This window comes from Aquarana catesbeiana, linkage group LG13 (assembly GCF_042186555.1).
Source record: "Aquarana catesbeiana isolate 2022-GZ linkage group LG13, ASM4218655v1, whole genome shotgun sequence".
NCBI lineage: Eukaryota > Metazoa > Chordata > Amphibia > Anura > Ranidae > Aquarana > Aquarana catesbeiana.
The window spans coordinates 87,590,371-87,615,212 of record NC_133336.1 but is presented as its reverse complement, the minus strand read 5'-3'; the positions used below and the strand labels follow the sequence as shown (position 1 = coordinate 87,615,212).

Below are 24,842 nucleotides of genomic sequence, written 5' to 3'. Positions count from 1 at the left end.
CCGAGATTTCTGGCACCCTTGCCTTTATTTTAACATTTGTAGCTATTTTATAGCATAGATGTCATTTCTTTAGATAAGTTACTTTTTATCTTTATACATACGATTGCCACCCAATGTTCATGCTCCCTTTTTTTACTCTCGCTTTCTCTATGTATATATAGTGTGTGTGTGTATATGTATGTGTATGTGTATATATATATTTTATTATATCTTTTCATGTGACAACACTAAAGAAATGACACTTTGCTGCAATTTAAAGTAGTGAGTGTACAGCTTGTATTACAGTGTACATTTTCTGTCTTCTCTAAATAACTCAACACACAGCCATTAATGTATAAACCGCTGAACAAAAGTGAGTACATCCCTAAGTGAAAATGTCCAAATTGGGCATACAGTTCATTGAGAGAACCATGAATGCTAACATGTAATGTGACATACTGAAGCAGAGCATGATCCTCTCCCTTCGGAGACTGGGCCACAGGGCAGTATCCCAACATGATAACGACCTCAAACACAACTCCAAGATGACCACTACCTTGCTAAAGAAGCTGAGGGTAAAGGGGATGGACTGGCCAAGCATGTCTCCAGACCTAAACCCTATTGAGCATCTGTGGGGCATCCTCAAACGAAAGGTGGAGGAGCGCAAGGTCTCTAACATCCACCAGCTCCGTGATGTCGTCATGGAGGAGTGGAAGAGGACTCCAGTGGCAACCTGTGAAGCTCTGGTGAACTCCATGTCCAAGAGGGTTAAGGAAGTGCTGGAAAATAATGGTTGCCACGCAAAATATTTTCACTTAGGGGTGTACTCACTTTTGTTGCCAGTGGTTTAGACATTAATGGCTATGTGTTGAGTTATTTTGAGGGGACACCAAATTTACACTGTTATACAAGCTGTACACTCACTACTTTACATTGTAGCAAAGTGTAATTTCTTCAGTGTTGTCACATGAAAAGATATAATAAAATATTTACAAAAATGTGAGGGATGTACTCATTTTTGTGAGACACTGTATATATGGAGCACGTGCACTCAACTTCTTTGGTCGACCATGGCAAGGCCTGTTCTGAGTGGAACCTGTCCTGTTAAACTGTTGTATGGCCTTGGCCACTATGCTGCAGCTCAGTTTCAGGGACTTGGCAATCTTCTTATTGCCTAGGCCATCTTTATATAGCGCAACAATTCTTTTTTTCAGATCTTCAGAAAGTTCTTCGCCATGAGATGCCATGTTGAACTTCCAGTGACCAGTATGAGAGAGTGAAAGCGATAACACCAAATTTAACACACCTGCTCCCAATTCACACCTGAGACCTTGTAACACTAAGGAGTCACATGAGGGAAAATGGATAATTGGGTCCAATTTGGATATTTTCACTTAGGGGTGCACTCATTCTTGTTGCCAGTGGTTTAGACATTAATGGCTGTGGGTTGAGTTATTTTGAGGGGACAGCAAATTTACACTGTTATACAAACTGTACACTCACTACTTTACATTGTAGCAAAGTGCCATTTCTTCAGTGTTGTCACATGAAAAGATATAATAAAATATTTACAAAAATATGAGGGGTGTACTCACTTTTGTGAGATACTGTGTGTGTGTATATATATATATATATATATATATATATATATATATATATATATATATATCAGTGTTGCCATCCTACCAGATTGAAATTTACTGGCACAACACACAAAATTTACTGGCACAGCCACGTTTTTACTGGCATTTCCAAAAATTACGGTTTTAAGTGCAAATTTTAGTATTTAGGCTACAAACAAGTACAATATGCAATTAGCAATATGATTTAAGGTAGATATTAGGGCAAAAAACATATTTATTTTTTTATTTTCGATATAGTAAGTAAGTAGCTCAGGGACAGGACTCAGGAGGGCAAGAAATTAGAATAGGAAGGCACACACACACATGAAATTCTCACAGTGACAATGACAGAAGTATGCAGCAGCACAGATGATGCTGACTTCTCACTGACACGACATGTCCCCATCCTGAGTCACAGTGACAGTCTCTTTCCAAGCCAGGTGGTCCCTTCAGTCCATTCCAGTCTAAACAGCACTGACAGTCCCACTCCTGACCTCCCCTGCTTCTTTCCTGCAGACCCACACACGAGGCTCTGGCCGCTCTACTTGGCTCCCTTGCACCATGACATCACACGACACGATCGGGCACCGCCTCCACCAGAGCTGCCCGAACACACTGTAGCAGGCACTTGGATGGTCTCGGCCGGCTCTGGACCGGGCCGAACATCACAGCCATATTTTTTACTGGCAACTTTTTCCTTTTACTGGCATTTACTGGCAGGAGAAAATTGCCTGTTTTTTACTGGCTGCCAGTAAAAATACTGACGGTTGGCAACACTGATATATATATATATACACAGTGGGGACGGAAAGTATTCAGACCCCCTTAAATTTTGAACTCTTTGTTATATTGCAGCCCATATTGACAGAAAAACACAGAACTGGTGACATTTTTGAAGATTTATTTAAAAAGAAAAACTGAAATATCACATGGTCCTAAGTATTCAGACCCTTTGCTGTGACACTCATATATTTAACTCAGGTGCTGTCCATTTCTTCTGATCATCCTTGAGATGGTTCTACACCTTCATTTGAGTCCAGCTGTGTTTGATTATACTGGTTAGACTTGATTAGGAACGCCACACACCTGTCTATATAAGACCTTATAGCTCACAGTGCATGTCAGAGCAAATGAGAATAATGAGGTCAAAGGAACTGCCTGAAGAGCTCAGAGACAGAATTGTGGCAAGGCACAGATCTGGTCAAGGTTACAAAAAAATGTCTGCTGCACTTAAGGCTCCTAAGAGCACAGTGGCCTCCATAATCCTTAAATGGAAGACTTTTGGGATGACCAGAACCCTTCCTAGAGCTGGCCGTCCAGCCAAACTGAGGTATCGGGGGAGAAGAGCCTTGGTGAGAGAGGTAAAGAAGAAACCAAAGATCACTGTGGCTGAGCTCCAGAGATGCAGTTGGGAAATGGGAGAAAGTTGTAGAAAGTCAACTATCACTGCAGCCCTCCACCAGTCGGGGCCTTATGGCAGAGTGGACCGACGGAAGCCTCTCCTTAGTGCAAGACACATGAAGTTTGCTAAAAAACACCCGAAGGACTCCAAGATGGTGAGAAATAAGATTCTCTGGTCTGATAAGACCAAGATAGAACTTTTTGGCCTTAATTCTAATCGGTATGTGTGGAGAAAACCAGGCACTGCTCATCACCTGTCCAATACAGTCCCAACAGTGAAGCATGGTGGTGGCAGCATCATGCTGTGGGGGTGTTTTTCAGCTGCAGGGACAGGACAACTGGTTGCAATCGAGGGAAAGATGAATGTAGCCAAGTACAGGGATATCCTGGACTAAAACCTTCTCCAGAGTGCTCAGGACCTCAGACTGGGCCGAAGGTTTACCTTCCAACAAGACAATGACCCTAAGCACACAGCTAAAATAACGAAGGAGTGGCTTCACAACAACTCCGTGACTGTTCTTGAATGGCCCAGCCAGAGCCCTGACTTAAACCCAATTGAGCATCTCTGGAGAGACCTAAAAATGGCTGTCCACCAACGTTTACCATCCAACCTGACAGAACTGGAGAGGATCTGCAAGGAGGAATGGCAGAGGATCCCCAAATCCAGTTGTGAAAAACTTGTTGCATCTTTCCCAAAAAGACTCATGTCTGTATTAGATCAAAAGGGTCCTTCTACTAAATACTGGTCTGAATACTTAGGACCATGTGATATTTCAGTTTTACTTTTTTAATAAATCTGTAAAAATGGCAACAATTGTGTTTTTCTGTCAATATGGGGTGCTGTGTGTACATTCATGAGGAAAAAAATGAACTTAAATGATTTTAGCAAATGGCTGCAATATAACAAAGAGTGAAAAATTGAAGGGGGCCTGAATACTTTCCGTCCCCACTGTATGTGAAAATTCTGACATTATTTGATAGAAATTTAAAGAGGAAGGGAAGACATAGAAAAAGGGGGGGGGGGGGGGGTTCAAGTTGCAAGATCAGATGGTAAATGCCAAAAACTGCAATAGAACGGCTTATATGTACATTCATTATATGGAAAATAATAATTTTTCTGCAGAACTTAGTTTGGTCATTTCCCTAGAAATCTCTCATTGGGGTAATCTGGTTCCCATTCATTCCCATTGAGGTAAAACCTTCCCGGAAGGGAAGGAGATGGATCCATCAAGGCCAGGTGGTTTCGTCGCATTGAGGCTGAAGATCCACCCTTGCTCATCATGCTGTAATAAAGTCTTGTTCCAATCCCCTCCCCGCATACCTAGATGTATGCGGTCAAGGATTAGGAAGGAGACCTTAGGGAGAACCCCATCATGTATATCAGTTACATGTCTTCCAAGGGGGAAGACCAGGATTGCAGGTCCTGATTGAAGTGATGTGGGCCTGACCATCCAACATATGGGCCCCCTCATGTTGGATGGTCAACAGGTACAGTGGGAATCCTTTGAAAGCCCATCTGATGGGCACAGCAAAGTTTCTTCACTATGTCCTGAATGTTCATTGTTGGTCCCTCCTCACATTATAAGCAGATGCATAGAAAAAGAGGTTGTCTTTTATCTGTTCTACCGAGTGCCTTTTTTTAGCTGTCTGAAGATCCCCTTCTATTATAGTCAAAATCATGGGAATCCAGAGGGAGGGCACTTGCCCCTACCATAGAGAACCAAGGCCAAGAGTACATGGTACATTAATTTAGGAATGCCACCTCAAGCCACAGGTAGCACAAGCTGTAATGCTTTTACAATGTTGGCAGCCAATAGTATGAATCATAAATGGAGACAGGAAGACAGTCAGTCACAATAGACAGGTCATTGTGGAGACACATAATACTTTACCAGTGCAGTCCAATCCAATAAAATGGACAGCAAAGTGAGTAATAAAGACAAGAAATGTGGGGACAAGTATGGGGGTGGTGTGTGTGGAGGTAATATCATTCCAGCAGACAGAAGAAACACCAAAACACCTCCAACGCCCGCAAATGGGGGTCCAATGCTATTAATACATGTTTCCATCAGTTATTGAATGAAGAAGCAGTATGGTTTTTGGAACCCCACCCCCTCTACAAACTATCTATAGTTACAGAGATAAACCGATTTTCACAGAGTTTAATTTTTGCTCTTCCACTGCAAAAAAAAAAAAAAAAAAACTGCAAAATCCTGCCATTACTGTTTGAGCTGGTCTAAATGTCTGTCCTCTGCTAACTCTGATAATTCCCGTGTTATACTATATTAGTTATTGTGTTTAAAAAAAATGAACAAAAATTAAAAAAACATTTTCCTGTGAATGAAGCCAGAAATCTTAAGCTGGCCATACATTGGTAGATTTTTGAATTAACACTTGTATAAACATGCATGCGAAAATTCTCTTATTTTGACATGAACAGACTTTACTGAATGAAATCCACAATCACTGTTAGAAATTAATTTGTTTAAGAATAATTTTCCATCCTGCTCCTTCATTTTCTTGTTACTGCAGTCGCAAACAACAAATGTCGAAAATATTCTCAAACAACAACATTCTATTAATATATGGCCAGCTAAATAATATATGACCAGCTAAATATAGTGTGGTGGTTTTCCTTAAATAAATTCTCTAGCTAACCACTAGGTGGCACTGTTTACAGTTACTTACACACTCGTAACCAGTCCCAGCGCTTTTCCCACCTATCCATCATTCCAGCTCTTCTTTCCGCTAGCTGTTCAAGTTTTTCTTTTATCTGAAAATAGAAGAGGAATGCAATACTATAAGTGTTTTGTGCACCAAAAAGCTAAATATTTTCATATAGTCACACATTTGCAATCCCAAAACGTAAAAACCTTATAAAAACAAAATGTAATGCCTGTGCTTGCTAAAGTTTATATGTTGCATTGTGTTACACATTTCAACTTCTGTAGTAGGTCCTGGGTGGTTGGTAGGGGTTTAGGGACATTTCCAAGCTAAATTTGCAGGTTATGGTCTCATCGCTTGCAATCGGACAAATCCAGATGTGTAGGCAGTCTAATGTGCATCACCTAAAAATATCCTACTAAGCTTAGACCCATATTTTGTATACTTTCTGTGAATGAAGGGTTAGTCACAAGGACATATAGTGACATCCTTAATGCCAAAAAGCAAGCATAAAATAAAATACATTTTCCTTTCTCCTTTCTTTACCTTAAAGTGGATGTAAATCCTCACATATACCCAGTGAAGTGAACAGCCTCAGATGATATACAGAGATCTCCCTACATACCTTTTACATGTATATCTGCTGTCTTCAGCTTTATATACTGTTTAGAAAGTTCACATCATGTTAGGAGATTTTCTCTTCCTGTTCAGCACTGCAGTGAAGTCTGGGCATACAGCCAAGACAGCTGATTGGAGGAAAGACACACACCCCCTCTCCTCATAGGTAGAGACTTTCAGAACTGGTCCTTGAATTGTTCAGCACTCTGCTAATCTATTTATAGCATCCTGCTCAACACAAAACTCAGGCTTCTTTTATCTCAGTTGACGGAGAACTTGTTGGAAGTTATAATGCTTATAACAGAAGAACGGAGCAGGAGACGGCCACAGGACATAGTGCTTTGAAGAGAAATAAGAAAACACTGCAGATATACAGTATGTACCCTGCTCAAATTTCATGAATTGGGTTTACATGCACTTTAAAGCGGGATTCCGGCCAGCTACAAAAAAAATTTAAAGTCAGCAGCTACAAACATTGTAGCTGCTGACTTTAAATAAGTAGACTTACCTGTCCTGGGTGCCCGCGATGTCGGACGCCCGAGGCCGACCCGTCCCTCGGCTCTCGGGTCCCAGCACCGCCATCCAAGGTAAGGGAAATAGGCAGTGGAGCCTTGTGGCTTCACTGCCAGTTTCCTACTGCGCACGCAGCGGCGCGGCGATCTGTGAATGGCCCCGTGGTGTTCTGGGAACACACACAGTTCCCAGAAGACAACGGGGCCGCTCATCGAGGAGAAGAACACACCGCGGAATAGGAAGAGGCAGATTAGGAAGACTGCCTAGCAACAAGGGTTTAGGTAAGTATACATTTTTTTTTTCCAAATGTTTTTTTTTTTATTTTTTTAGGATTTTTGGTGGAATTTTTTTTTTCCAGGGTGGCCCTCCACTTTAAATTAGTCTTTTTTAGACATATTTGGATTGATTTGAAGGCAAATAGGCTGTTCGCTTTACAAGGGAATTTGCGAAGATCTTAGTGAATGAGATGAAGCTCTGTTGACATCATTCAGTCATGTGCAGGCAAAAGTACTGTTTTATTTTATTTTTTTATTTCCTTGCTTATGAATGAGTTTTCTTTGCAAAGTGAATTTTTTTTATCATATTCACTAAGCAAAGTGAAAATTTCCATGCAAAGTAAAAATTCACTTTCCAAAGTGAACATGCCTTACCCTTTTAGTATATCAACCTCAATAAACCTAATTGATGGAAAAACTTAAACTGTTGACCATACCTTGGCACACTTGTGTCATACCTCTGTTGTACATGTATTCATAAGGTGGCTGTGTAATAGCCGATAATAGCAAATTATTTCACTAGCTTGCCAGACGCTAACATTTCAATTTTGCATGTAGGAAAAGGAACAAGACTTTAACTGCATGTACCACTTACAGGCATAGGGGTAAAGGGTAAAAACCAGGTTCCACCATCCCAGTGATGTTACGGGGCGCAAACAGACTTCACAGTGGAATTTGGGTGAGCCAAGATGGTTTTCATATAGGAATAGCTTGGCTTCTTATTCAAAATGTGCCATTGAAATGCATGGCTGTCATGGTGCCACGTTTGGTGCCATATTTTATGATTTATATCACTTGGCTCGGGCCAAATTGAACTTTCCTATATAGTAGGATGCCCAATGAATATTAAACAAGTGTAATTTGGGTGAGCCAAGATGGTGTTCATATCAGAATCGCCGCCGACATTCACATAGCTTGTATTTTTAAAGATGGCGCCGCGGAGTTCGGAGGGACTCGGGGGCGCTCGTTCAGCTGAACGAGCGCCGCCGAGGACACAGTGACTGGGCGGAGCCGAGATACACTTAGCCGAGGGTTCTCGGCTTTTCTCGGCGCCGTTCACAGTCACGCCCAGTCCCGCCATTGGACCTTTGTTATGTCAATCATAGGGACTGGGCGTGACTGTGAACGGCGCCGAGAATAGCCGAGAACCCTCGGATATGTGTATCTCGGCTCCGCCCAGTCACTATGTCCTCGGCGGCGCTCGTTCAGCTGAACGAGCGCCCCCGAGTCCCTCCGAACTCCGCGGCGCCATGTTTAAAAATACAAACTAAACGTTTGTATGTCGGCGGCGACAAGGCTGCACGGACCACTGGGGACAAGGCTGCACTGGGGCAAAGCTGAACTGGGGCAAAGCTGCACTGGGGACAAGGCTGCACTGGGGACAAGGCTGCACTGGGGAAAAGCTGCACTGGGGCAAAGCTGCACTGGGGACAAGGCTGCACTGGGGACAAGGCTGCACTGGGGAAAAGCTGCACTGGGGACAAGGCTGCACTGGGGCAAAGCTGCACTGACAAGGCTGCACTGACAAGGCTGCACTGGGGCAAAGCTGCACTGACAAGGCTGCACTGGGGCAAAGCTGCACTGGGGACAAGGCTGCACTGGGGCCAAGGCTGCACTGGGGACAAGGCTGCACTGGGGCAAAGCTGCACTGGGGCAAAGCTGCACTGACAAGGCTGCACTGGACACTGGGGAAAGGCTGCAGATGAACACTGATGAGGCTGCATTGATGGGCATTTAAATGTAAGTTTTTTTTCCTTAAACTTCCCTCCTAAAAGTTTTTTTCCTTAAAATTCCCTCCTAAACTTGGGGTGCGTGTTATACGCCGGCGCGTGTTATACGCCGATAAATACGGTAGTTTTAATATTAGATCTAAAGCAGATTATGATGTACAGTGAGGGAAAAAAGTATTTGATCCTCTGCTGATTTGGACATTTGCCCACTGACAAAGAAATGATCAGTCTATAATTTTAATGGTAGATTTATTTTAACAGTGAGATACAGAATAACAACAAAAATATTCAGAGAAAAGCATTTAAAAAAAGTTATAACTTGATTTGCATTTTAATGATTGAAATAAGTATTTGATCCCCTATCAATCAGCAAGATTTCTGGCTCCCAGGTGTCTTCTATACTGGTAACGAGCTGAGATTAGGAGCACTCTCTTAAAGGGAGTGCTCCTAATTTCAGCATGTTACTTCTATAAAAGACAACTATCCACAGAAGCAATTAATCAATTAGATTCCAATCTCTCCACCACGGCCAAGACCAAAGAACTGTCCAAGGATGTCAGGAACAAGATTGTAGACCTACACAAGGCTGAAATGGTCTACAAGACCATCGCCAAGCAGCTTGGAGAGAGGGAGACAACAGTTGCCATTATTCGCAAATGGAAGAAATCCAAATTAACTGTCAATCTCCCTCGGTCTGGGGCTCCATGCAAGATCTCACCTTGTGGAGTTTCAATGATCATGAGTACAGTGAGGAATCAGCTCAGAACTACACAAGAGAATCTTGTCAATGATCTCAAGGCAGCAGGAACCATAGTCACCAAGAAAACAAATGGTAACACACTACGCCGTGAAGGACTGAAATTCTGCAGCACCCGCAAGGCCCCCCTGCTCAAGAAAGCACATGTACAGGCCTGTCTGAAATTTTCTAATGAACATCTGAATGATTCAGATGAGAACTGGATGAAATTGTGGTCAGATGAGACCAAAATCAAGCTCTTTAGCATCACCTCAACTTGCTGTGTTTGGAGGAGGAAGAATGCTGCCCTTTGACCCCAAGAACACCATCCCCACCGTCAAACATGGAGGTGGACACATTATAGTTTGGGGGTGTTTTTCTGCTAAGGGGACAGGACAACTTCACTGCATCAAAAGGACGATGGACAGGGCCATGTACCATCATATCTTGGGTGAGAACCTCAAGAAGAAGCACATTAAGGTCCTGGAGTGGCCTAGCCAGTCACCAGACCTTAATCCCATAGAAAATATGTGGAGGGAGTTGAAGGTTCGAGTTACAAAAAATCAGCCTCAAAATCTTAATGACTTGAAGAGGATTTGCAAAGAGGAGTGGGACAAAAACCCTCCTGAGATGTGTGCAAATCTGGTGGCCAGCTACAAGAAACATCTGATCTCTGATTGCCAAGAAGGGTTTTGCCACCAAGTACTAAGTCATGTTTTGTGAATGGGGTCAAATACCTATTTCACTTTCACTAATTAAAATGCAAATCAATTTATAACTTTTTTGAAATGTGTTTTTCTGGATATTTTTGTTATTATTCTGTCTCTCATTATTAAAATAAACTTACCATTAAATTATAGACTGATCATTTCTTTGTCAGTGGGCAAACGTACAAAATCAGCAGGGGATCAAATACTTTTTTCCCTCACTGTATAAAGGTAGCTTAAGACAACTGCCAGTCTGTGGATAACTATGCCCATGTTTGTCTAGGCTTGGTACTGACTCTAGCATTTTGCACTTTTCCAATAACCTGTTCTTACCTCTTCTGAAGCTGGGTGATTCCGAGCCAGTAATGTTTCTCCAAGGTCAACACAGCTGGAATAACTTGTATTCCTGGCCTCTATTTCAGCCCTCAGATCCTGGTGATATTTTATCAGTAATTCCACAGATGACACATCTCTGTAAAACATCAAGGGGGAATAATCAATATAACATCAATCAGGCATTAAAAACCTGTGATTCCTGAAAATGTGTTTTCATTGAAACATTAGTGAATATACAGTCAGGTCCATAAATATTGGGACATCAACACAATTCTAATCTTTTTGGCTCTATACACCACCACAATAGATTTGAAATGAAACGAACAAGATGTGCTTTAACGGCAGACTTTCAGCTTTAATTTTAGGGTATTTACATCCAAATCAGGTGAACAGTGTAGGAATTACATCAGTTTGTATATGTGCCTCCCACTTTTAAGGCACCAAAAGTAATGGGATAGATTAACAATCATCCATCAAACTCTTATTTTTTAATACTTGGTTGCAAATCGTTTGCAGTCAATTACAGCCTGAAGTATGGAACGCATAGACATCACCAGATGCTGGGTTTCATCCCTGGTGATGCTCTGACAGGCCTCTACTGCAACTGTCTTCAGTTCCTGCTTGTTCTTGGGGCATTTTCCCTTCAGTTTTGTCTTCAGCAAGTGAAATGCATGCTCAATCGGATTCAGGTCAGGTGATTGACTTGGCCATTGCATAACATTCCACTTCTTTCCCTTAAAAAACTCTTTGGTTGCTTTCGCAGTATGCTTCAGTTCATTGTCCATCTGCACTGTGAAGCGGCGTCCTATGAGTTCTGAAGCATTTTGCTGAATATGAGCAGATAATATTGCCCGAAACACTTCAGAATACATCCTGCTGCTTTTGTCAGCAGTCACATCATCAATAAATACAAGAGAACCAGTTCTATTGGCAGCCATACATGCCCACGCCATGACACTACTAGGGATGAGCCGAACACCCCCCTGTTCGGTTCGCACCAGAACATGCGAACAGGAAAAAAGTTTGTTCGAACACGCGAACACCGTTAAAGTCTATGGGACACGAACATGAATAATCAAAAGTGCTAATTTTAAAGGCTTATATGCAAGTTATTGTCATAAAAAGTGTTTGGGGAGGGGGCGTGGCCTGGACGGCAATGTGAGCGGACGCGTCTGAGCAGAGCTCCGCCGGCGATATATCCTGACAGCGATCTCCTGCACATTTTTCATCGGCAAACCGATCCACAACGAGGGTAACTAATCCAGCCACCCCCTGGTCTAACATGTCTCCTCCGAGAAAAAGTACCGCGGCATCCTCCTCCCTAGATAGGTACCGCCGTGTAGACCGGGACCTGGGGGGACAAGATGGCGCCTCGGCAACACCTCCTGCAGCCCAGCAAGATGAACACGAGGCAGCAGACACTAACAGAGTCCTTGAGGCGATCTCAGTGTGCCAAGCTACACTGACCTCCAAAATAGAAGAAGTAAAGGTGGACATTTCACTGATTCGCCAGGACATGACTAAGATCCGGGAACGGGTCACAGAAACGGAGGCCAGGATAAGCCGAGCGGAGGACATAATTCACCCCTTACAGCACAGCCAAGAGGACATGCAGCGTCAACTCCAACAACTCGCTCAAAAACACGACGAGCTCGAGAACCGGGCCCGCAGATCCAATGTACGATTCATCGGCTTACCGGAGGGTGCGGAGGGCCCTGACCCAGCCACATTTTTGGAAAAGCTTCTCATCAACACATATGGCCGGGAGGCCTTTTCTACTACATTCGTGGTGGAACGTGCCCACCGTATGCCTGCTCGCCGTCCCCCTGAAGGCGCACCGCCGCGCACGTTTATAGCAAAACTACTGAATTTCAGGGACCGAGACACCATTCTACGTATGGCAAGAACCAAGGGGAATATACCATTCCAATCGGGTCACGTGATGGCCTTTCCGGACTTTTCAGCAGAAGTACAAAAACAGCGGGCTCGATTTGGTGAAATTAAACGACGCCTAAGGGCCCACAACCTGAAATATGCAATGCTGTTTCCTGCTCGCCTTCGGGTGGTTGGAGAAGACCGCGCACACTTCTTCGAAGATCCGGCTCAAGTAGTGGCCTGGCTGGATCACCGAGAGGCAGAAAGGAATCGCCCAACCAGCTAGGCTTTTGGCTCCGCGGATCCGGCGTCTGTAAGTTGCCTTCCTTACCTTACTCTCCCCGTGAACATTGACACTCATACGAAACTCACAAAGGGCCCTTGTGTCACCCCTGTGCCCACTATGAGTATGGGAAGACTTACTCCACACAAATGAGCGACTTAGAGATTGCTCGTCCAAAAGGACTTACCCAGAACACATCAATTTTACAAGCCACTGATCTGCACCAGCGAAAACTTTTTTCCTTCCAGATACATGCTTCAAAACGGCAATCAGAACTTCTACACAATAACCCCCTTACTAGAAAGGCCTCTAACAACCCCTGGAGGAGGGGGAGGAGAAGATATATGGAGTATGGTACCCTGTGCTGTTACACCCTTTTTTTTTTTTTTTTTTTTTTTCTTTAAGTTACCATTTTATAGAAATGTCATAAATGTTTACTATATATCACGGCGGAGTGGTCGGCTATATACCGATTACTGCTAATCAATGCCGTTTGTTTTTTGCATTGCCAACTTTATACCAGCGTTTGTTCGCCCTCACTGGTGGCGTGTGCTTTGCTATATTGGGCGATGATACGCCCCCAGTGGACGGAGGTTAGGATCGTGCGTGGTACGTCTGTCTATATGAGTGGACTGTCGTCCTCGCACGACCGCACAGGTTTTGGGATTTATGCCCCAACCAAGTTTGGGAGGTGGAGGGCAGGGAGGGGGGAGGGGAATTGTTATTTGTTACAATTATGGTTATGGATAGATGGCACAACAGTAAGCACTGATAGATACCCTAAATGGCACAGTATAAGAATGCATGGTTGGGAGCCTTCTGAGCGGAGGACATTAGGGACCCGAGCACACCCCATTGACATGCGTCTCGATACTCACAAACAATCCAAACATGACTAGTGTAAAGTTCCTAACTTGGAACGTTAGAGGTATCAGAGATAAGATCAAACGATCCGCGATTTTTGGATGCCTTAAATCATATCGCGCCGACATTACGGTCCTTACTGAGACGCATGTCACTGGACACCTTCAGAGCGCCTTAAAACGTCCCTGGATAGGATGGTCATACCATGCCACCCACACCCCATACTCACGAGGGGTCTCAATACTAATAGCCAAGTTTGTTCCATTCAGCTGTATATCAGTAAAGACTGACCCCCAGGGCAGATTCATTTTCCTGCACTGCACCATATCAGGCACACAATACCTCATTCTGGCGTTCTACATACCCCCACCATACACTTCCACCTTGATTAACGAAGGACTTCTATACATGACTCAACACCCCTTATTGCCAACCATTTGGCTAGGGGATTTCAACATGATACTGGACTCATCCGCCGATAGACTACAGATAAATCGAGATATCCAACCCTCTACCATTACCAGATTAGGACGCACATTGACAGAGTTTTCTCTCACGGACACATGGAGACATCAACACCCGGGTGATAGAGTATTCTCCTGTTTTTCTGCATCACACTCCTCCATGTCACGAATAGACATGATACTCATTTCGGACACTCTACTCCCCCAGTTGACAGACTCAGGCTACCATACAAGATCCCTTTCCGATCATGCCCCATGTTGGGCCTCCCTATCACTATCCCCGCCACCGGGACCTAGGCTGTGGCGCCTCCATCCCTTTTGGCTGGCGACTTTGGAGGATCAGGAAGACATACCGGGAGAATGGCACCATTTCTTTAACACTAACAATCACACTGCACCCGTGGGCACGGTCTGGGAATCATTCAAACTGCACGTTAGGGCCCTACTAACAGCCCGTATAAATAGACTTAAAACCACCTCGAGCACAGTGCTCCACGAGGCAACCGAGAAACTAGACAAGATTACACATGAATTTAACACAGACCCCACACCGGACAAAGCCTCAGCACTTAAACTGTATACCCGAATGTTAGATCAACTGCATTTTGAAAAGGCCAAACAAAAACTATTTTTCACGAAACAAAAAGTTTTTGAACAAGGCGAAAGGGCGGGTAAACTATTGGCGTACTTGGCTAAACAAGACACCAGGCCTCCGGTGGTTGTCTCCCTGAGGGGCATGGGTGATGTGTTGCAAACGGACCCCATCGGGGTGGCAGACACTTTTAGGGCGTACTATGCAGACCTGTACTCATCTAAGGTGCAGGTCACCGCAGAGGAAACTGGGGTGTTCTTGCGGGACATTCCCTTTCCCCAAATATCGGAATCACAATTGGAGGCCCTTGAGGCCCCGCTTACTGTGGACGAGATCTCGGCGGCGGTGGCTTCCCTGGCGCCTGCTAAGGCCCCCGGGATGGACGGCCTGCCGTTGGATTTCTACGCAGCCTACTCGGACGTGCTGGTGCCCGAGCTACTAAGGTTGTACAACCATATTTTTGAGTCTGAGTCCCTTCCCCTCTCACTTAGACAAGCGGTGATTATAGTGCTTCCCAAGCCGGGTAAGGACCCACTGTATCCCGAATCCTACCGCCCAATCTCCTTACTTCAGGCCGATATTAAGATCTTGGCCAAAGTACTTGCGATGCGCCTAAACCAAATCATTTTATCCCTAATTCATCCGGATCAGACGGGCTTCATGCCGGGAAAAAACACGGCTATGAATTTATGCCGCTTACATATGAATGTCTCGGCGGTACACGAGGAGTCGGGTGGCAGGGTGGTGGTAGCATTGGACGCCGCCAAGGCGTTCGATTCTGTGGAATGGGGATACCTTTGGGAGTGTTTGAGGGGGTTTGGGTTTGGACCCAATTTCATAAAGTGGGTTAAGCTACTTTACTATCTGCCTGAAGCCAGGGTGTCGGTGAACGGGAGAACGTCTGACCCATTCCCCCTTGAAAGAGGGACTAGACAAGGCTGCCCACTTTCCCCGCTCCTTTATGCCTTGGCGGTGGAGCCACTCGCCATATCCCTCAGGAACAACCCAGAGATACAGGGCCTTAGAATTGAAAACCTGACCGAAAAGGTCAGTTTATACGCTGACGACATGCTCTTATATCTAGAAGACTCTGGCTTATCACTACAGTCTGCTCTCACCACAATTGAAAACTTCGGAAAACACTCGGGACTACGTATGAATTGGGCAAAGTCACAAATCCTTCCTCTAGATATTTCACCGCCCAATAAACTATCAGCGAATCTTCCTTTGCAGAGGGTGGCATGCATTCAATATCTGGGAATTAAAATAACTAGGGACCCCATGGAATTTTTAGACAACAATGTAGAACCTCTTTTCTCCTACCTTAAATCACACATGCAGGTATGGGCACGGCTCCCACTGGGGATCATGGGTAGGGTCAACCTTATCAAAATGATCATAATGCCAAAGTTTCTATATGTTTTCTGGAACTCACCAATATTGATCCCTCTTAAAATCTTTAAAACAATTGACAAGCTTATTAACTCATTCATCTGGGGCTCGGGTAGACACAAGCTGGCATGGAACACCCTTAAAAACCCCACCACATCAGGAGGAACAGCCCTACCCGACTTTCATTCATACTATATAGCCGCACAACTGTCTCATTTTTATCACATTCACAACACAGATAGCGTTAAATACCAGACTCTGGTTTGCAATAAACCCAATAAAGATACCCATACCCCCTTACAGGTATTGTTTAGAGGTAGCTCAGGTCGAAGGGGAACGGCTGGCCGGGGACCCCTATTGAAACAACATAGACGAGTATGGGAGATAGCCTTAAAACTGACCGATACAGACTTTTTTCACTCGCATACCCCCCTGTGGCACAACCCACAATTAAGAGAACTACTTTCGATTCCCGGGGCAGTTAAATGGGCTATGAAAGGCATAATCTTCCTTCATCAAGTAATCACCCCAATGGGAATAAGAGATTTTAATTCTCTGAGAGATGAGTTCCAATTGCCCACACATATGCTATTTAACTACAGACAACTCACACATGCCCTACAGGCACAATTTGCTACGGGCTTCCCAAACCCACAAGTGCTGCCTTTGGTGGATGTTATAACGGGCGCAGATCCAACCAAACTGATATCAACCCTGTACTCAGCCCTGCGGGCGCGCTCGGTTGCGGGCATAATTAATACAGCAAAGGTTAGATGGGAAGAGGATATAGGCCCAGTGGAAGAAGACGACTGGGACGAGATTCTAGAAAATGTTAAAAAAACCTCCCCCAGTCTTCCAGAACGTATGACGCAGTTGTACATAATTCACAAGTCCTATCTCACGCCAGCTAGACTAGCCAAATTCTCCCAAACCCAAGACACTCATTGTCCAAGATGTATGAGTCCGTCAAGCTCTTTTTTCCACCTTATATGGGATTGTCCGGTTATCCAAACCTATTGGCATCAAATTATTAAATTTCTTCATGATGAAATGGGTTCCCCAGTTCAGGTGGATCCAAGGTTGTGTGTGTTGGGGTTGCTCCCAGATGTTACCATAGACAAATTCACTGCTACTTTTCTATACGAAACACTATTTTGCGCTAGAAAACTGGTGGCAAAACACTGGATGAGGGCCTCCCCTCCTACTTTTCAGGAATGGATCAAAATGGTAAATCTGTCCCTACCTTACAAAAAGGTTATATACAAACACAGGGGATGTCCGGCTAAATACGACAGGATTTGGAATACATGGCTTAACAATACCAACACATGTGATGCATAGGTGGGTGTGGGGCGGTGGAAGTGTTACGTGGAGCTGTCCTGGTTCTGCAAGGCTAGGTTATCATACCATGGGTCGGAAAATCGGAGACTATATGTGCCTTACCAGCAAATCTCAAGTGCCATTATACAAAGTGCCAGAGTTATTAGTTTTTATTAATATATTTTTTTTTTTTTATTCTTCTCTAGTTTATTCTCTCACAAAAGGCTTGTACATGTATATAAAACTACATAACCACTCAGGAAATATGCAAAGTGTAAAATATGCCTATATACTGTCTACATGTATGGTCTTTCTTCTGTATGTCTATTAATATTACAAATAAACTTGTTCATTAATAAAAAAAAAAAAAAAGTGTTTGGGGACCTGGGTCCTGCCCCAGGGGACATGGATCAATGCAAAAAAAAGTTTTAAAAACTGCCGTTTTTTCAGGAGCAGTGATTTTAATAATGCTCAAAGTCAAACAATAAAAGTGTAATATCCCTTTACATTTTCTAGCTGGGGGGTGTCTATAGTATGCCTCTAAAGGGGCGCATGTTTCCCGTGTTTAGAACAGTCTGACAGCAAAATGACATTTCGAAGGAAAAAACCCATTTAAAACTACTCGCGGCTATTGCATTGCCGACAATACACATAGAAGTTCATTGATAAAAACGGCATGGGAATTCCCCACAGGGGAACCCCCGAACCAAAATTTAAAAAATAAAATGACGTGGGAGTCCCCCTAAATTTCATACCAGGCCCTTCAGGTCTGGTATGGATATTAAGGGGAACCCCGGCCAAAAAAAAAAAAAAATGACGTGGGGTTCCCCCTAAATTCCATACCAGACCCTTATCCGAGCACGCAACCTGGCAGGCCGCAGGAAAAGAGGGGGGGACGAGAGTGCGCCCCCCCCCTCCTGAACCGTACCAGGCCACATGCCCTCAACATTGGGAGGGTGCTTTGGGGTAGCCCCCCAAAACACCTTGTCCCCATGTTGATGAGGACAAGGGCCTCATCCCCACAACCCTGGCCGGTGATTGTGGGGGTCTGCAGGCGGGGGGCTTATCGGAATCCGGAAGCCTCCTTTAACAAGGGGACCCCCAGATCCTGGGCCCCCCCTGTGTGAAATGGTAAGGGGGTACTTACCCCTACCATTTCACTAAAAAACTGTCAAAAATGTTAAAAATGACAAGAGACAGTTTTTGACAATTCCTTTATTTAAATGCTTCTTCTTTCTTCTCTCTTCCTTCATCTTCTTCTTCTGGTTCTTCTGGCTCTTCTGGTTCTTCCTCCGGCGTTCTCGTCCAGCATCTCCTCCGCGGCGTCTTCTATCTTCTTCTCCTCGGGCCGCTCCGCACCCATGGCATGGGGGGAGGCTCCCGCTCTTCTCTTCATCTTCATCTCTTCTTCTTTTCTTCTCTTCTTCATTTTCTTCTCCGGGCCGCTCCGCACCCATGCTGGCATGGAGGGAGGCTCCCGCTGTGTGACGGCGTCTCCTCGTCTGACGGTTCTTGAATAACGGGGGCGGGGCCACCCGGTGACCCCGCCCCCTCTGACGCACGGTGACTTGACGGGACTTCCCTGTGACGTCACGGGGAATGCTACAGGGAAGTCCCGTCATGTCCTGTGCGTCAGACGAGGAGACGCCGTCACACAGCGGGAGCCTCCCTCCATGCCAGCATGGATGCGGAGCGGCCCGGAGAAGAAAATGAAGAAGAGAAAAAGAGAAGAAGAGAAGAAGGAAGAAGAGAAGAAGATGAAGATGAAGAAAAGAGCGGGAGCCTCCCCCCATGCCATGGATGCGGAGCGGCCCGAGGAGAAGAAGATAGAAGACGCCGCGGAGGAGATGCTGGACGAGAACGCCGGAGGAAGAACCAGAAGAACCAGAAGAAGAAGAAGATGAAGGAAGATAGAAGAAAGAAGAAGCATTTAAATAAAGGAATTGTCAAAAACTGTCTCTTGTCTTTTTAACATTTTTGACAGTTTTTTAGTGAAATGGTAGGGGTAAGTACCCCCTTACCATTTCACACAGGGGGGGGGGCGGAATCTGGGGGTCCCCTTGTTAAAGGGGGCTTCCAGATTCCGATAAGCCCCCCCGCCCGCAGACCCCTACAACCACCGGCCAGGGTTGTGGGGATGAGGCCCTTGTCCTCATCAACATGGGGACAAGGTGTTTTGGGGGGCTACCCCAAAGCACCCTCCCAATGTTGAGGGCATGTGGCCTGGTACGGTTCAGGAGGGGGGGACGCACTCTCGTCCCCCCCTCTTTTCCTGCGGCCTGCCAGGTTGCGTGCTCGGATAAGGGTCTGGTATGGATTTTTGGGGGGACCCCACGCAGTTTTTTTTTTTTTTTGGCGCGGGGTTCCCCTTAAAATCCATACCAGACCTGAAGGGTCTGGTATGGAATTTAGGGGGAACCCCACGTCATTTTTTTTTTAAATTTTGGCCGGGGTTCCCCTTAATATCCATACCAGACCTGAAGGGCCTGGTATGGAATTTAGGGGGTCTCCCACGTCATTTTTTTTTTTTAATTTTGGTTCGGGGTTCCCCTGTGGGGAATTCCCATGCCGTTTTTATCAATGAACTTCTATGTGTATTGTCGGCAATGCAATAGCCGCGAGTAGGTTTAAATGGGTTTTTTCCTTCGAAATGTCATTTTGCTGTCAGACTGTTCTAAACACGGGAAACATGCGCCCCTTTACAGGCATACTATAGACACCCCCCAGCTACGAAATTTAAAGGGATATTACAGTTTTATTGTTTGACTTTAAGCATTATTAAAATCACTGCTCCTGAAAAAACGGCCGTTTTTAAAACTTTTTTTTGCATTGATCCATGTCCCCTGGGGCAGGACCCAGGTCCCCAAACACTTTTTATGACAATAACTTGCATATAAGCCTTTAAAATTAGCACTTTTGATTTCTCCCATAGACTTTTAAAGGGTGTTCCGCGGCATTCGAATTTGCCGCAAACACCCCAAATTGTTCGCTGTTCGGCGAACTTGCGAACAGCCAATGTTCGAGTCGAACATGAGTTCGACTCGAACTCGAAGCTCATCCCTAGACACTACCACCACCATGCTTCACTGATGAGGTGGTATGCTTTGGATCATGAGCAGTTTCTTTCCTTCTCCATACTCTTCTCTTCCCAGACTCTGGTACAAGTTGATCTTGGTCTCATCTGTCCATAGGATGTTTTTCCAGAGAAGGCTGAGAAGGCTTTTTTAGATGTTGTTTGGTAAACTCTAATCTGGCCTTCCTGTTTTTGAGGCTCACCAATGGTTTACATCTTGTGGTGAACCCTCTGTATTCACTCTGGTGAAGTCTTCTCTTGATTGTTGACTTTGACACACATACACCTACCTCCTGGAGAGTGTTCTTGATCTGGCCAACTGTTGTGAAGTGTGTTTTCTTCACCAGGGAAAGAATTCTTTGGTCATTCACCTAAGTTGTTTTCTGTGGTCTTCTGGGTCTTTTGGTGTTGCTGAGCTCACCGGTGCGTTCTTTCATTTTAAGGATGTTCAAAGCAGTTGATTTGGACACACCTGAAGTTTTTGCTATCTCTCTGATGAGTTTGTTTTGTTTTTTCAGCCTAATGATGGCTTGCTTCACTGATAGTGACAGCTCTTTGGATCTCATATTGAGAGTTGAAAGCAACAGATTCCAAATGCAAATAGCACACTTGAAATTAACTCTGGACCTTTTATCTGCTCCTTATAAATGGGATAATGAGGAAATAACACACACCTGGCCATGGAACAGCTGAGCAGCCAATTGTCCCATTACTTTTGGTCCCTTAAAAAGTGGGAGGCACATATACAAACTGTTGTAATTCCTACACCGTTCATCTGATTTAAATGTAAATACCCTAAAATTAAAGCCGAAAGTCTGCAGTTAAAGCACATCTTGTTTGTTTCATTTCAAATCCATTGTGGTGGTGTATAGAGCCAAAAAGATTAGAATTGTGTAGATGTCCCAATATTTATGGACCTGACTGTACACAAGTAGTGAGTATAGACCAGTCCTGGTAGAATAAGGATATTTATATGTAGTCCCTAACTGTTCCAAAGGGTCACACATAACAATTATTAACTGTAATCGGGGGGAAAAAAAATGGAACACCCATATTTTCCAGTCTGGAAAGATAGTATGTATGAAATGCCATAAGTTACATGCCTTTCACGCCCCCCAAAAAAGTATCAAATAATAATATATCTGTAACAGTAACACTGCATCCCCCCTTCCCTTACAGATATTTAAGTTTATTTTATAACGCCAAGAGCAAGATGCAGGTTTAAGTTACCCATTATAACCAGTCAGAATTAAAGCGGAGTTCCACCAAAAATGGAACTTCCGCTTTTCGGAACCCTCCCCCCCTCCGGTGTCACATTTGGCACCTTTCAGGGGGGAGGGGGTGCAGATACCTGTCTAAGACAGGTATTTGCACCCACTTCCGGCATAGACTCCCATGGGAGTCTATGCCTCTTCCCGTCCCGACCGCGCTGTCTGCTGGGAACACACAGCTCCCAGGAGAGAGCGGGGACCACTAGGGACGCGCAGCGCGACTCGCGCATGCGCAGTAGGGAACCGGGAAGTGAAGCCGCAACGCTTCACTTCCTGATTCCCTCACCTAGGATGGCGGCGGCAGTTGCCGAGAACCGAGCGGCTCTCGGCGTCCCCTGCCGACATCGCTGGACCCCGGGACAGGTAAGTGGCCATGTATTAAAAGTCAGCAGCTGCAGTATTTGTAGCTGCTGGCTTTTAATATTTTTTTTTTTTTGGCGGTGTGGGTGAACCCCCGCTTTAATCTTTTAGAGGTCTAAAGCTGGCCATACACTACTCACATTCTTTGACTAGCCAGAGGACTGGACAAAAAAAACAAAAACAAATGGATTCATCCACCACTCAGGTAGGGGCGGATCCGGTGTGGGGGGGACAACGGGGCAATTGCTCCCCCCCCCCCGAAAATCTTACTTACTCCAAGTCTCACATTCAGAAACAGCAGCAACGGCACTGGTTGCTATTGCTTGCTGCCTGGCGTCTAGCAACCAGTGACATCACATCCGAGGAGAGCGAGGCCCCACCATTCAGAGCGGAGGAGGATGTAACTTCTTCCTCCTCCACACCTGGTAAATTTTGGCTCCACCCACCTCCTCCCTCCATCTTCTCTAGTGTGGCATGAGGGAAGGGAACTGTGCCAGCCAGCCTGCCAGGATTAGAGCAGAGCATGTCTGAAGAGCTGCCTGTCGACCTGCACCTGCCTCACATGGAGGGGTTTGTTTGCCACCCCCCCTCCAAAAAAAAATATTTTAGCACATGCCACCACTGGTTTTAAACCTGAAAAGCCTGTATCACTGAGCAGCAACCACATGAATTACACGTTATTGCAGGGCTTTTGCAGGCAAACGTGGGAAGTGATTGCACGCTGTAGGTTAAACTAGTGCTACATCATTAGGCTGGTGTGCTGTGCTACAAATTGCTCTCCTGCAATTAGTGGTAGCTAAGCTATAGAGGTGAATGTAGTGCAATTGTTGCTGGTGATCTTTTTGATGACACAAATCGCTAATGAAACTCAATAGCTGAGCTGCGTTAACTATTTCAAATAACTATATCCTTAGCAAGAAATTGACTTTGCAAAGACTGCTGCAAATAAATTGCCAGTGTGACATGGTCCTAAGAGCCCTAAGAGCAGGCAGGGAGGAAGACAGGTGTCTATGAAGTTCCCACTAATGGGTCATTGATAAATATTGTAGAAACTTAAAGTGGTTGTACACCTCAGACGTGAAATATGAAGAAAGCGTATCCTTCTACAGTGTGTACTTGTCTTAATTAAAAGCACTAAGTGTAATTTATGTCTGCTGCTTTGTTCCTCTGCTATCAGCCAATTCTGACAATTTTTCCTGACACCAAAAGAAAAATAATGAGAGAGGGGGACTTCCAGTAGATTGACAGCCTCAACTCTGTTCCTGTGTGCTGTGTGAAGGGGGTGTGTCTCTTCAATCCAATCAGCTCTCAAAGCTCTCCTCACTTAGCTCTACAGAGTGTAACTTCTGCTCTCCACCCCCCTGGTTTCTGAATTCTCAGACAAGCTTATAAATATAGAACTTTGAACGGATGTAGAGAGGAGAAGACTGCAGATAGACAGTTACAACTTATGTAGGAGGATTTGTTCCATCTCTGTGTATCACCTGAGGATAGTCCCTTCACTGGGTATATGTAGGGTTTACAACCACTTTAACTATCCATGCATTTATTTTAATTTATTGAACTAAAGTATAAAATATCTTCATATACTGAATTGCCAAATATTTGTGTACGTTATGATCATGCTCATATGAACAGTTACCTTGGCTTTTCTTGGGTTTCGATTTGTCTAATAATGTTTTCCATCCAGAGCATCAAATCACGAACCATGCTGAAGAAGCGGAACTTCTCGGCTGCGCTAACCAACTCTGTTCGCCTACCATCACTGGCATCCAGTAGCGCTTTCCAGGCTTCCGTCACCTCCCTCTCCATCTTCTCTATATCATTAGCCTGATCTCCTGCATAGGCAGAGTACAGACGTGCTGCAGTCTCCTGGAATGCCTGAACCTGCAATGATTTAAAGCTTCCATCCATCAGTTTTTGTTAGATAGCATACGACAGCTAAGTTATCAACTTACAGTGCCTTAAAAAAGTATTCATACCCCTTGAAATTTTCCACATTTTCTCATGTTACAACCAAAAACGTAAATGTATGTTATTGGGATTTTATGTGATAGACCAACATAAAGTGGCACATAATTGTGAAGCGGGAGAAAAATAATAAATGGTTTTCAATATTTTTACAAATAAATATGAGTAAAGTGTGGCATGCACCACCTTTGCTGCAATTACAGCTGCAAGTTTTTTTGGATATGTCTCTACCAGCTTTGCACATCTACAGAGTGACATTTTTACACATTCTTCTTTGCAAAATAGCTCAAGCTCTTTTAGATTGGATGAAAAAGCGTCTGTGAACAGCAATTTTCAGGTCTTGCGACAGATTCTCAATTGGATTTAGGTCTGGACTTTGGGCCACTCTAACACACAAATATGCTTTGATCTAAACCATTCAATTTTATCTCTGGCTGTATGTTTAGGGTTGTTATTATGGGAGGTGAACCTCTGCCCCAGTCTCAAGCCTTTTGCAGACTAATGCCGCGTACACACGAGCGGACTTTCCGACGGACTAGGTCCGACGGGATTAGTCCGGCGGCTAGTTCGATAGCTTTTCGGGATAAAAATCCGACGGACCTAGGAATAGAACATGTTTCAAATCTGTCCGACGGACTAAATTTGGGAAATCTGTTCATCTGTGTGCTGGACCAACGGACCAAATACGACGCATGGGAAGCTATTGGCTACTGGCTATTGAACTTCCTTTTTTAGTCCCATTTACGTCATCACGTTCAAACCGAACAAACTTAAGAACGGACTTAGTCCTATCATG

The 24,842-nt window shown here is 44.6% G+C and overlaps 1 protein-coding gene across 2 annotated transcripts in view; it reads right to left on the bottom strand.

The window, feature by feature from the left end:
* SPTB (spectrin beta, erythrocytic) overlaps positions 1 to 24,842 on the bottom strand; it is a 233,340-nt gene that overhangs the window by 58,357 nt on the left and 150,141 nt on the right. For both annotated transcript variants that reach the window (XM_073609324.1, XM_073609325.1), the window contains 3 exons: positions 23,718 to 23,962; positions 10,579 to 10,717; positions 5,691 to 5,775 (listed from right to left, as the gene is read on the bottom strand). In XM_073609324.1, coding sequence (XP_073465425.1) covers positions 5,691 to 5,775; positions 10,579 to 10,717; positions 23,718 to 23,962 — 469 coding nt within the window. The remainder of the gene's footprint in view (positions 1 to 5,690; positions 5,776 to 10,578; positions 10,718 to 23,717; positions 23,963 to 24,842) is intronic.